The sequence below is a fragment of the Sinocyclocheilus grahami genome, unplaced genomic scaffold (genome assembly GCF_001515645.1).
Source record: "Sinocyclocheilus grahami isolate Dianchi unplaced genomic scaffold, SAMN03320097.WGS_v1.1 scaffold92.1, whole genome shotgun sequence".
NCBI classification, from domain to species: Eukaryota; Metazoa; Chordata; class Actinopteri; order Cypriniformes; family Cyprinidae; genus Sinocyclocheilus; species Sinocyclocheilus grahami.
Genome location: NW_015505271.1, coordinates 1315126 through 1328118, shown reverse-complemented (window position 1 = coordinate 1328118; position 12993 = coordinate 1315126). Strand labels below are relative to the sequence as shown.

Sequence of the window (12993 nt, the reverse complement as noted above, 5' to 3'; positions counted from 1 at the left end):
TGACACAATATGCAAAACATATATTTTATTTGTATTTTTTTTGATCATAGCAAGTAGGAGAACACAAATCTGTTTTCTCAAATTGAAAATAGAGTCCCTCGTTACCTGTTACACCTGTCACCGTCTGATTGTACCATAGTTCAGATAACTTTCAACAAATGACTGTAGGACAGGCTTCCTACTTTTTTTTTTTTGAGTAAGGCATTTTGTGAAACAACAAAATGTTTGAGAGGGGTTTTGGTATAAAAACAGAAAGCAAAGTTCGAGTGACAGTTAAACAAAGCACAAGCTGTAAGATCACACTCATGGTGAACTGTGATAAGAACAGTCTGAACAGGGGAAAAAAACAGCAACGATTTCCATAGATTTCAATTCTCATTGTAAACTCTCGAAGCCATTTCCCCAGCTGGCAGGCCGAAGCCAGCATTTTATTTTCTTTGCAACAGCACTTCAAATATTCCAAGTATATCCCACACTGAAAACAAACCCCGGGGGCAAGTTTTTTAGAAAGAGACAAGTATATTGCTCTGCTAAGGTTCAGCGATCTTAAGGCTTGAATTAAAAAAGAAGAGCTTTTACTTCAGCCAGCAGCAGCCCATTACATGAAGCCTTTTCTTTGCAGATGGGGTCTGACCTGTGTAAGACAGAAATGAAAGAACATAATAGAGGGACATAAGCCTTCTGGCTTATAGCGAGCAGCTTCCTTTCAGAGTTTAGTGTGTCGAAGTATTGCAGTGGCCGTATTTGGTGAGCTATTAACACAAGAGCATTCACCCTTCAGACTCATCTTAGACCACAAAGATATTCTCAAATTCACAATAGGTCTCAACTGGACAAATACACCTACAGCAGCCTGGCCTGTGTTCTGTAAGGCTCTGACGGTCCTGCAAAGCAGCAATCTAAATCGGGTTATTTTTCCCCATCATCACTCATACCTTCAAGCTGGCATGAAGTGTTAGCTAAGAAGTATTGCACTGGTGACTGGGCGCTACAATCCCAGTGGAGAACGTTAATGCATAAAAATAAAATCTATTACTAGAAACAACACAAGACTCGCTTATTCTCTATAGGAGAAGCGCACAAAGCACTGCTACGGCATATACACATGGCTCGCCTCAGCAATGAAATGTGATTTCTTATTCTACTTCACCTATTCCACATAGCTTTTTTTTGTTTTTCACATTTTTATCGGACTGATTGGTTGGTTTTTCATAGGCATGATCTATTTACAGTGCTGCGTTTGCAATGATCATACTCGGTATTGTGCAATTTCTAAGTCACATCAGCGGAAATTAACAATGCTCATCTCGAAGCGACTCAAGTAGCCATTTTGCGTGGACAAATTAAGGAGGATTGGAAACCGAATGGTACTATTACAAGAGCAAATACAGTGATTAAGTCAATAGATTTGCTGAAAAGTACAGTGAGGCCCGAATAACATCCAACCACCACGCAATATAATCACCAAGGTCGCTCACTAAATGCAGATTATAAAAAAAAAAAAAAGAATTCGTAATAGACAAAATATAAGTGAAGCTTTTTTGAAGACAAGATATTCTCTTGCCACTGTGGTGACTACAACTTTTTAATTTTTTTGGCTGTTTTGTAGTATAAGAGCTTTTAAAATGAACTAAAACGTTGCAAACCACTCTAACAAAAAGAGCAGTGCATTCTAATACTGGGTCTAAAATTATCAGCAGTGTACAATCAATGCTCATGGTGGGTCTCATTGTAGTCCATGATCCTCAGATTTTGCTGCCTCCTCCGCTGAATATTATACGCTCGGGGTCTGTCCATGGGCTGCAGGTCAGCCTGGTCAGTAGCCTCTTCAAGCTCCAAGCTCTCTGTGGGCTCTGTGATTGGCTCAACCTTAAGATCCTTAGAGAGGCAGGTGAAGGCGGCCGGCTCACCCTCATAGTGGCTCTCGCTCTTATTTCGAAACATCTCTCTGGCTCTCTTGCCCAAAAAGCTTCCAGTACTGGGGTAAGAGCCAACTGCCAGTGGGGAGTCGCAGGGGAGAGCGGGAAATGAATGGGTAAGGGCGGAAAGATCTTCTTCCTGACTGCCATTAATGAGTGCTGTGGGTGTTTGAGGAGACCCGGCAGATATTTCACCATTGACACACACGTGCATGCCTTCCTCCTTTTTCATTGGGTCAGCGGATGGAGCAGATGGGCCTGTACGGTTGCCATTTGGCCTGAAACACAATCGGAAATAGAAATTTGCTATACTTTCAACAACCCATCATCTTTTTGTCTTTTATTTTGCCACAAAAATTCTAGAATGCATTACAGAACAAATTGTTTGCATTTGTAAATCAGCATGTGGAGGAGAAACATATGTGCATTAGGGCTGTAAAAAAAAAATTTCACATTCGAATGCAAAAACGTTGCATTCGAATTTTAGTTGTGCGTTAAGGAGGCAGCCTTATCACTGGCGCACGAGATGCGATGACGATGTAAGTGTTGTTGCATTATAATGTTTTTGTTAGCCTATTCAGTTGAAGCTACTAGATGCGGCGGCACTGCTGCATTGTTCATTAAAAATATTGCGGAAAAAGAGAACATCAATGCGGAGAAGATCTTGTTTACATCAAAACTGAAACCAAGCCGTTCACACAGAACACATATTTCACGCATTTTCTAGAGGGACATCTATTAACGTTGCCCTCGCATCTCGCACAAAGGAGCCGCATGTTTAGAAAGCCATGTAAAATTAATGCAAGTTTAACTTTGAAAAAACATATCTCGAGACTTTATGGCGGGGTTTTTCCCCATCCCACTGCATCTCATGTTTTTAAATGAAAAATGTACACTGTGTGATTGGCTATCCGCCCTTTGTATTAAACTATGAATATATACATGATGCTGTTTCGTTTATAGTTGTTTAAGCAACTTAATTATAATTGGTTTATAAACATTATTTTAAACATGCACTTTTTTCACAGATAGTCATATTATCTTATGCTTTGAATAAATGTGCATTAGTAATATTTTGCTCGATGCGCCCTCTTGAGCCTCAGAAGAGAAGCCAAAAGCTTTTCTTCACCCTAACTGAAATTATGCATTTTAAATTGGAATATAATTCGAATGTTGATAATATACAAAATTCAAATTTAGTTTTTCAGTCATTTTGACAGCCCTAATGTGCATGACAATATGGAACACACCTCTGTTTGGTTGGACTGTTGGGTTCAGAAGTGGGCTCTGCTGGTGATTTAGTGTTCAGGTTTTTGAGCTCTATTTGGCTATAGAGCTCAAGCAGCTCAGATTGTAATGCCTGAGTGATGTGCTTCTGGGCCAGATACCTGTTCTCTGAAGCCTGCAGATGCTCCCTACAGGAAACAAAAAACCAGTACAGACAAGGATGATATTAGCAAATCTTACAGCAAGATGCTGTTGAAGAGATTAGAAGAACCTGATGATCCATATTCTGCAGATCAATACAGCACCACTTTATAAGACATATAATTTGCATCATTAGCAAACATATGCTTAATATATATAAACAAAGTAAAATAAAAATAAACATAATTAAATGTAAAGAATGAAAGAAAAATCTCCCAAACTGTGGTACGCGAACCCCTTGGAATTCAAGTGGAAAATGCAGGCGGTTCATTAATTAAATCATAAATATGCTAAATTAAAATGAGTATTTACTTATTTAAAAATAAAACAAAATCAAAGTAAAACATTATTTATTTTTTTTGCCTGCATTTGACGATTAACTGTCATCAGAGAATCATGAACATGCAAATGTGTTAAATTATTGAAATATTAACATAAAATCTCAGGGGGTAGAAGGTGTACTAGAAGGTGTACCACTGGCAAAAAATTCTGAAAACCCTGTAATGTAATGTAATATAATATAAATCAATAATCCCCTGTGTTTGAGCATAGAAATAAGACTCAGAATCAAACAAGAAAATGAATTTAAACTTTCAACAGGACAATGAAGGCAGAGGTAAGCTCATACGTGGCCTGGCTTTTGACATTCTCCAGCAGTTTCTTTTGCTCTCGGATGGCTTGCTCTTTCTTGGTGTGTTGGGTCTCCAGGTCTGTGATGCGCTGTTGAGCGGCTTCAAGTCTCTGACTCTGCTGAAGAGAGCTCTGCCTCAAACGCTCAGCCTCACGCAGTGAAGATGCCTGCAGCATATTCAGCTCCTAACAAGTAACAAAAGAGATCAAGTCAACAATCAACTTCTTATTAAGGTATAAGAATTAAATTTCACAGAGTGCTGTTAAAAAAAAAATCTGTCACAAACTAGAGATCTGCTGGGTTTTACGCAATGATGCAAGTCATGATAAGTCATCAGTAGTTAATAATCATAGTCTACCTTGCTAGCCTCAGGTCCCAAGCGGTCGATTTCCTCCACAAATAACTTGTTGGCTTCACCCAAAAGCAGCAGCTGCTTGTTCAGGAAAGCCATCTGCTGCTCCATGTTTTCACTATTGTTCAGCTGAGGTTGGATAAATCAGGAACACACATTAAACCATAAATAAATGTTGTTTTTTTTGCTTTCAAATTATTCTTGCAGTGTGATAGCATTTAATGTAACATATCTTTGTCATAAACAAGTCTTACCTTGATGGACAGCTGGCTAAGCATGTGTCCCATATTACACACTTTGTTATTGGCTTTCTGGAGCTCTGCTTCCATTTCTCTGACCTTCTTCTGATTCTCTTGCAAATCACTCTGTAAATGATGCCACATAAAACATTAGCATTTAACACAGATAGCACACATTCTCTTCTACATTACAGCAACAGAATGGCAAATGCTGACCATTTTTGATGCTGTATTGTGAGTGAATAAGATTAACTATGGATTTTTCCATGTCCTATCACCCTATGATCACCGTTAGCTCTTGCATCTTTGAGTAGTAGTCATTCCGCTCCTTCTGTAGCTGCTGGATTTGAGTCTGCAGTTGGTTCACAAGAGCATCTCTGTCTTCCTGTATATGCCTGAAGCGCCGCTGTTCCTCTTTCAGGCTTACCTGCACAGCCTGGATCTCAATGTCCTGAAGCTTGAGTTGGGTTTTCTGCCACACACACACAAAAACCCACACCACTGGAAAATCGCTGATATTAACAACAAAAAAACAACAAGTTAAGAAGGCTTTTGTGTCAAGCCTGACAAGACTTTTGCGGGGTTTTAACAGGATAATGTCATCAGTCATGCCAAGACCTGAACATTTCCTGCAATGATTATAAAGGAGCATTTTGAAAATTCCTCAGATTGGATTTGGTAAATTGTGATAATTGGAGCTGAAAGTACTGTTGTTAATTAAACAAAGTGGTTAAAGTGTGATCAAACTAAAATATTTAATGAGTATGCAAAGAATGGGGCATGTGTCGAACTGACAAGCTTTTCAATTATATGCAGAATTTTGCGCAGGCATAGATAATTCTTCCAGTTTCATTCATTACCATGGAGCTGTTTTGCTCTTCCAGTGCAGTAGCATTGACAATACGTCCGAACAGACGGCGGTTACGAAGTGCATGTTGCTCTCTCTTATGTCTCTCATACAGCAGCTGGTTATGTAGCAACAGCAGCTGACTGTGCAACATCCCCAGCTCATCTGACGCTGTAGACACAGGACCTGGAAAAATACATTGCAGTCAATTTAAATGCAACAGAATAGTGCTGTGGTTTAAATGTTTACAAATAATTGTATAATTAAGGCTGGAGAATATTGGAAAAAACACGATAATTTAAGGAAGATACAATAATATAAATAAAATAATTTGACAAAAGTAATTTTATTTTACAGCAAGTTACAACACTAAAATTTACATTAAACTATTGAACCATTCAGCTTTCATTTTGTTGATTTGGATCATTTGCACACATGTAAATGAACAGTGCTGTGCTTCACTCTGAAACTTGCAGCCCATATTATTTAATTAAACTGCAGCCTTTGTGTTTCACATTAATCACATTAAGCCACAATATCGTGCAGTTTCACGTTATTCGGCTGATCAGGACCAACACAATGCTGCTTCTGAGGATTTTATAAAGAATGACACAGAAGACAGTAGAAGAATCTGAAAGAATAAAAGTATTTAGAGGAAAGCGTCAGTAAAATGGAAACAAACAGGAAAGTTGTAAGAGAAAAGTTGGAGGACGCAGTCGTCTTGAGCATGGAGAGCCTATGAATTAGTAAAATAACTAAATACCTTTTCCTTTATTGCTATGCTGTTTACCTCCAGAGTGTGGGTCTGCTGATTGGCTTTGAGAAGACAGAGTTCTGAAAAAAGAGCAAGCAGACAGTGTTCCGTCACATTTCCAATAGTCATATCAGACATAAGAAAAACAGAAGCGTACCTCTTCAGCACTTTCTCATGGGTGTTATGACCCTGCTGGATAACCCGGTCCAATACCTCCAGAGGGGAGGTGGCAGAAAGATCCTCTCCCTCTAGCTCCTCTCGGTGCTCCCTTTCTTCATCAGCTCTCTGGATGGCCTCTGCGGTCTTCCTTTCCAAAAACAGAGATGCCACTTTAGGCAGAGCGAGGTCAAACAGTGGCTCATATGACATGGACTCCTTCGTCAGATCAGACACAGAACATTTACTACACTTCCCGTTTTCAATGGGGGTGAAAGCGGGCCAGAGGGACCAGGGTTGCTGCTCTCCTCCTATGGCAGAAAATTCAACCCTGTCTGGTGTGGACACTAAATTCTGCTCATGGCTGGGGTGAGACGAGAGGAGGGTGTCGAAGGAGCCAGAAAATGAGGAATCCAGGCCCGGCCTCATTCCGAATTCCAGTCTCCCATGGGTCAGACTCAAAATCTCCTCATTGATGGTATCTTGAAAGAAAACATTGGAGAAGTTGGTGAACGAAGAGCTCATTGTAAATGAAGGCTTGATTAAACACACTTATTGTTTTGCAAGATGTCACTGCTCTCACCATCCTCTCTCTCCCTGTCTGTCCTTTTGACAATGTCAGAGAGCTGTTCCAATGACACCGGAGTCTTGGCATCACTTGCACCTCCTAAAAGTAGCAAAAGTAAAGCATATTAAGCGTGTGTCAGTTACTAAATGAAATGAGACTCCAGAAATCTCAGCATATACTCACCATTGTTATTAATACTTCTAGGCGTGACTTTCTTCAGGTCTTTGCCTGTCTGAATCACCTGAATAGTTTTAGACAGAAAAGCATTTTTATGAAAACACGCTCACAGAATATGTTTAATAAGTAATGAAGCAAATGCTTTACACGTCCATGTACCTTAGCCTGAGTACTGCTGGTGTTTTGGGCAGGCTGCCCTATTTCCTCTGAGAGTGATGGGAGAGGAGATGACCCTGAGGGTGTGGAGGGAGAAAGGGTCCATTTTCCATCCCCTGTAACAAAAATAACCCCTGAAGCCATCTGAGGGACCAAACAAACATAAAGAACCATTTTTGCTTTCTAGACCAGGCTGCATTTGGCTGACCTGACATGCTGGGGATCCGTCCTGAGAGGTGGGAGGCACTATGTGAGACATCAGAAACTGTGGTGGGGGACATTCCTCTAGAGCTGGGAGGGGTGGTCATCCCACACACTGAGGAAGGACTCCACATCTCCTCCTTTGTCCCTGAGGAGTTCATCCCATCATTCTATTGATGGACCAAACATAACCTCATTCAGTTAGGGGTCACTGACATGTTAATCTACATTTAGAGGCTTGTTCTGACTTTCAAAGCAATTTGGATAACTACATACTAGGGGTAGGCAATATACCAGTAGACATGACAAACCAGTATAAATTTTTTATTTGAACTCTTTTCTATTTTATTTATAATTGCTTGTATTTACAGTCTTTGTTCTTATTTTATTACTGACTGTTTACTTGTCTTGTCGGTGTACTTTTATTGTACTTCAGTTACTGTACAAAGATTATCAGGAAATTGAAGTAAGATTTTGGTCATTTTGCCTACTTATTTGGAGGATTCTTACCTGATGGTTGGGGGTCTGTGCGCTGGAACCTGAGTCTTGGGTTACAGTGAGATAAGGTAGTGACAGAAAAAGAGACTGATGAACAGCAGCCATTGGTGTGACCGATGTGATTTCTGTTAGCAGAAAGTAGGTAAGTTTCAAAATCAGTACTCACAGGAAAAATCTGAAAATAGTATTAATTCTTAATACACACACACACACACACACACACACACACGCCAAAGCCTTTAGCCATTCTGTGGTCTAATACACTGTTAATATAAACAGTTTTACATGTAGATTTCACATGTTGATCTCATTTAGATATGAATGAAGATTTGGCATTTGGTGAGTTTCTACTATAGTAGTTTTGTACATATATGTTTATGTATTTGTGTTTTGATAACCGTTTTTCCCCCTCATCTTATTGGGCCTAACAGAATTAATGAATGTAACCTTTCTCTTGACCTGTTTTCTATTGTGCTTCTTAATTGCTGGATTACATTATCTTGTTTATTTCATGGGGTGCATTTAAAAAAAAAAATAATAGTTGCTCTTTATTTGTGATGAAGACCTATGTACGCAAATGCCTTGGTTTGATTTTCAAAATACAACTCTCCCTTGTGATTGGATTTAATTTTTCTATTGGAAACATTTACAAACAATAACTACACAGAACATCATTGAATTAGAAACAGCATTAAACATTGTCATTTTACCATGGATGCTGAGCTCTGAGCATGATCGGCTATGTTCCACAGGGCGTCGTGGTATGTGATCCGACAGAGAGGAGTATCCTTCTTCAGATGATGCCTCCTTAGAATCCAGTGAAATTTTGGCACATTCAATCACAATATCATGAGGCTCAAATCTCTTCCATCTACACACAATTAAAAACAGTAAAGTATGAAAAATCAAACATGTTAAGATATAACAGAAATTGTAATATTTCATTTTACATACCTAATTGGATCAACCTCGTAGTCTTTGGTTCCAGTGATGAGCTCAGGATGTATCCGTACATACTCTAACATGGGCTGATATAAAAGAAGAAGGAAATTGTAGAGCAGGTGTTAAAATAGTAATAATAATTTTGCCACTTACATGACAATTCTTAAAATTGTGTGGCATGAAAGATAAAACCTCACCTTCACCACTTCCTCAAATGTGTCAACATTTTCCTTCATACTGTAGTGGGCACGCAAGTAAGAAACTAAATTACAGGGATACATGCCATATAAACGATGAAAAAGCGAGTATACGCTGGCATGTAGATGGACTGCAAACACTCCCTGAGCATGACCTACAGGACACATTCAAAGAAAGAGTACCTTTAAGACCAAGTTATATTTCAACTATCTAGAAACATTGCACTTCCAAGAACTGAAGCTTAAAAAAAACACCATTTCATTTACAAAACACAAATATATTTGCAGTGTTTATGCCCGAGTACCTGGGTGACGTTGGTTCCAGGCAGCAAGCCTTCCAAAGATATCAAAGTAATCGCACAGAAGTGGTTTACTGGTCTGAGGAATCATGGGTAGTAGAGCGATCAACACCAGCACACCAGTTATGAGGACTACGACATCGGAGTCAGTCTGAAAGTAGAAATAAAATTTAAAAAAAACTACCACTACCATTCAAAACTTTGGGTTCTGTGAGTGTAAAAAAAAAAACCCCACTTTTATTTAGCAAGGATGCATTAAATGTATTAAAAATGACAATAAAGACATTAATGACGGTACAAAAGAATTCTATTTCAAATAAATGCTTTTCTTTTAAATGTTCTATCCAAAGAATTCTGACCAAATGTATAATTGAAAAAAACAAAAACAAACATTAAACAGCAAAACCCTTTTCAACATTGGCAATAATAATATCATCATATTATATTTGATTTATATATATATGATTTATATTATGCTTTATATTTCTGAATAATCATGTGACACTGAAGATTGAAAATTCAGCTTTGCCATCACAGTAATAAATTGCATTTTAAAATATTCCAATAGAAAACAGTTATTTTAAACTGTAATAATATTTCACAATTTTACTGTTTTAATATATTTATGATCATAAGAGACTTAAAAATCCATTAAAAAATTTAACCAAAACTTTTGAACAGTAGTTTATGTAGACGTACACACATATACATGTATAGAAGACAATTTATGGGACAATTTTTGGACATTTTCCCCTGTAGAATTCCATTGCTCAGTTATCTCAAGTCAGAACAGCCTGCATGCAAGTCATTAACCAAGTTCAAAGTTCCCTTTATAACCCCATCACACTTGACTGGTTTTGAATTTTTGGTACCTTGAGGCATTTGAGCAGCGAGGCGAGCAGAGGGAAGCGAGCGATCTTGTGGATCCATGGTGGCTGCTTGCGAACAATATGGCCAAGGAGGGTGATGGTGGAGAGACGGCAGCTCTGCTTGCCCACGCATTCATTCATCTTATCTAAAAGATACTACAAAGAAATATATCCAGATGAGGCTGTTATTCATTAATCAGTGATGTTCTGAAATCCATGATGAAACAATCACTATTCACCAATGTGTTTAATGGAGACTACTGAAGATGAGTTTTCCCTCACCTTATCATGGGGCTCTCTGACAGAAGACAGGATGTCCACAGCTTGAGATGAGCTTGTCTCCAGGAAATATTCCACAAGGCTATTCAGCAACATGGTCCCTTTATCTATTAAAAAAAATTACTACATGTACCCATTGATACTGACAACAAATTACAAGCATATTAAGTAAAGTTTAAACACAAGTTGGACAAACGTGCTGGTACAATTTGACTCATGCACTTAAGAAATTATGCAAACACAAGAGCCAACTAACCTGCACTGAGTGTTTCCTGCAGCAGGTTTTTGACCTGCTCCAGCTCGTGTAGGTCAGTGGACCCCAGAAGAGGGATGAGGTCAAACACATTTGGCTGATCTTTGGCCATAGCTGTGCAGGACAGTGGGCAGGACTGATGCCTTTGTCACAGCATAAACCGATGCCCTGTGGTGTCAGCATGGGATGTGTATGCATGAACTAGTGACAAAAAATACAAAACACGATCACTGTTAAAAAAAAAAAATACACCCCCCAGAACACTAATGTGACTGAAGCCAACTTGCTACTGAAAAACATTGGCTGTGGCTTTAAATCTAGCAAGGTGCCTAGTGCCTACATAGACAGCATTTTGGACAAGTGTGCTTAGAGTCTGCTGCTGAAAGCTTGGAACTACAACTAAAATACTGCACCAACAAAAAGTACCAAAGTGTACAAACATTCATACCTCGGTTTTATATGTAATGTGGAAATACCATGTTTTAGGACAAGAGTAACATCAATTTAATTTTTTTTACCCATGCTATAGCAATTTCATGTTTTTTGACTGGTACCATGGATTTGGACTATGCTATTTTCATGACCTTTTTAGCACATTTACCACAATTATACCATGTTTTTTTGGGGGATATGCATGCATGCATGCACAAAATCACACTCATATATTTATGGGGTTCAGTATGATTTTTCATTTGCCATGGCAATACCAAGGTTTCTGTCTAGGCATATACCATGGTATTCTTTTAAGCACTACATAAATACCACGGTACATGAACATGGTATTCATTCAGCACCATGGTATAACCATCTGATACCATCACTATATACCAAAACAGTACACTTTTGCAAGGGTGTAATCTCAGCAAGGCACTCGTCTATGATGCCTAAAATGTGGTGTCTAGGTAGTCAGCCCAGTAGGTATTAAGACGCAGACATTATGAAAATCAAATGTAACTTTAGACTGTCATGCTGGATTCAGACTCTCTAGCGAAGAAAGTTGAACTGCGAGCGTTCATAAAGACTGAAGGCAAATTAAAAGCAGCTGGACTCTTGACTTCACGAATACTTGAACCTAATATTAATCTAAAGACCTTTAACTGTTTTCCTCAGTCTAACAGTAGTGTTAAATTCAATCAATAAAGCAAAGCAGTTCTTATAAACGCCATGTATTACGTGACAGCAGCGCATGCATCACTGCTGACAAGAGAGCTTTAACTCTGCCTCATGTCAATGACACCCTTTGCCATCTGTTTTTACTCAAACCTGACTTACTCTACGACAAATGTGGCATATTAAACACGCACCAGGCGCCTCAAAAACAATGTATTACCGTACAGAGATTGCGAACTTCAAACAGTCGCCATCTTGAACACCTCACGTCCTTTCACACTGCTGAGCTGTTTGCGCAGATGAAAAATTTCATATACGTAACGATCCCAGCGAAAGTGCAATCCGGAGCTGAGGGGTTATGGGTTGATGTTTAATTATAGAAAGCATACTGACCGACTCTTCTGTCTCGCTGTCACAAGATTACGGCATGAGTGACAGAAAGGTGTGAAGTGCTGCACTATTGGCTGTGCTCAGTGTGCTGTGCAATGAGAGCTAGCTAAGCATGCAGCGGCTTCAGCGAGACAGAAGCTCACAGCGCATGCGCGGAGCTTTAAAGGACAAACAGGTTTATTTGCAAGTAGCAAACAGACTGTTTAAAATATATATGCCTATAACTAAAAATATAATTCTACAACTTATTTCAACATACAAACAGTCGCCATCTTGAACACCTCACGTCCTTTCACACTGCTGAGCTGTTTGCGCAGATGAAAAATTTCATATACGTAACGATCCCAGCGAAAGTGCAATCCGGAGCTGAGGGGTTATGGGTTGATGTTTAATTATAGAAAGCATACTGACCGACTCTTCTGTCTCGCTGTCACAAGATTACGGCATGAGTGACAGAAAGGTGTGAAGTGCTGCACTATTGGCTGTGCTCAGTGTGCTGTGCAATGAGAGCTAGCTAAGCATGCAGCGGCTTCAGCGAGACAGAAGCTCACAGCGCATGCGCGGAGCTTTAAAGGACAAACAGGTTTATTTGCAAGTAGCAAACAGACTGTTTAAAATATATATATGCCTATAACTAAAAATATAATTCTACAACTTATTTCAACATATACTGACAGTGCACATGGCAAAAATGTACACCCTGATGATAATGGAATAATAAAGGAAGT

At 39.0% G+C, this 12993-nt stretch overlaps 1 protein-coding gene across 8 annotated transcripts; it reads right to left on the bottom strand.

Moving 5' to 3' along the window:
* Window positions 1-182: 182 nt before the first annotated feature.
* Window positions 183-12789, bottom strand: LOC107587327 (hamartin-like). Of its 8 annotated transcripts, XM_016275054.1 has the most exons (23): window positions 12269-12381; window positions 12096-12162; window positions 10769-10966; window positions 10516-10619; window positions 10237-10389; window positions 9371-9515; window positions 9066-9220; window positions 8881-8954; window positions 8637-8797; window positions 7939-8051; window positions 7436-7598; window positions 7231-7343; window positions 7078-7135; window positions 6910-6993; window positions 6328-6808; window positions 6180-6250; window positions 5430-5602; window positions 4859-5041; window positions 4585-4695; window positions 4337-4459; window positions 3976-4163; window positions 3170-3334; window positions 183-2197 (listed from the first exon to the last, which is right to left on the bottom strand). In XM_016275054.1, exons 3-23 carry the CDS (start codon window positions 10875-10877, stop codon window positions 1708-1710), a joined length of 3417 nt encoding a protein of 1138 aa, XP_016130540.1. In that variant the 5' UTR covers window positions 10878-10966; window positions 12096-12162; window positions 12269-12381; the 3' UTR covers window positions 183-1707. The 8 variants fall into 8 exon arrangements, with proteins under 8 accessions (XP_016130540.1, XP_016130543.1, XP_016130538.1 ...); XM_016275057.1 differs by lacking the exons at window positions 12096-12162; window positions 12269-12381 and adding an exon at window positions 12677-12789; XM_016275052.1 differs by having other exon boundaries at window positions 12096-12381.
* Between the last annotated feature and the right edge of the window lie 204 nt (window positions 12790-12993).

Bases quoted from the DNA above. Each gene is read 5' to 3' on its own strand.
- LOC107587327 (XM_016275057.1), bottom strand. From the start codon at position 10,877: ATGGCCAAAGATCAGCCAAATGTGTTTGACCTCATCCCTCTTCTGGGG. The intron at 10,620-10,768 runs GTTAGTTGGCTC...TTTTTTTAATAG, and splicing joins GCAGGAAACACTCAGTGCAG to ATAAAGGGACCATGTTGCTG. The intron at 8,798-8,880 runs GTATGTAAAATG...AATTGTGTGTAG, and splicing joins TACGAGGTTGATCCAATTAG to ATGGAAGAGATTTGAGCCTC.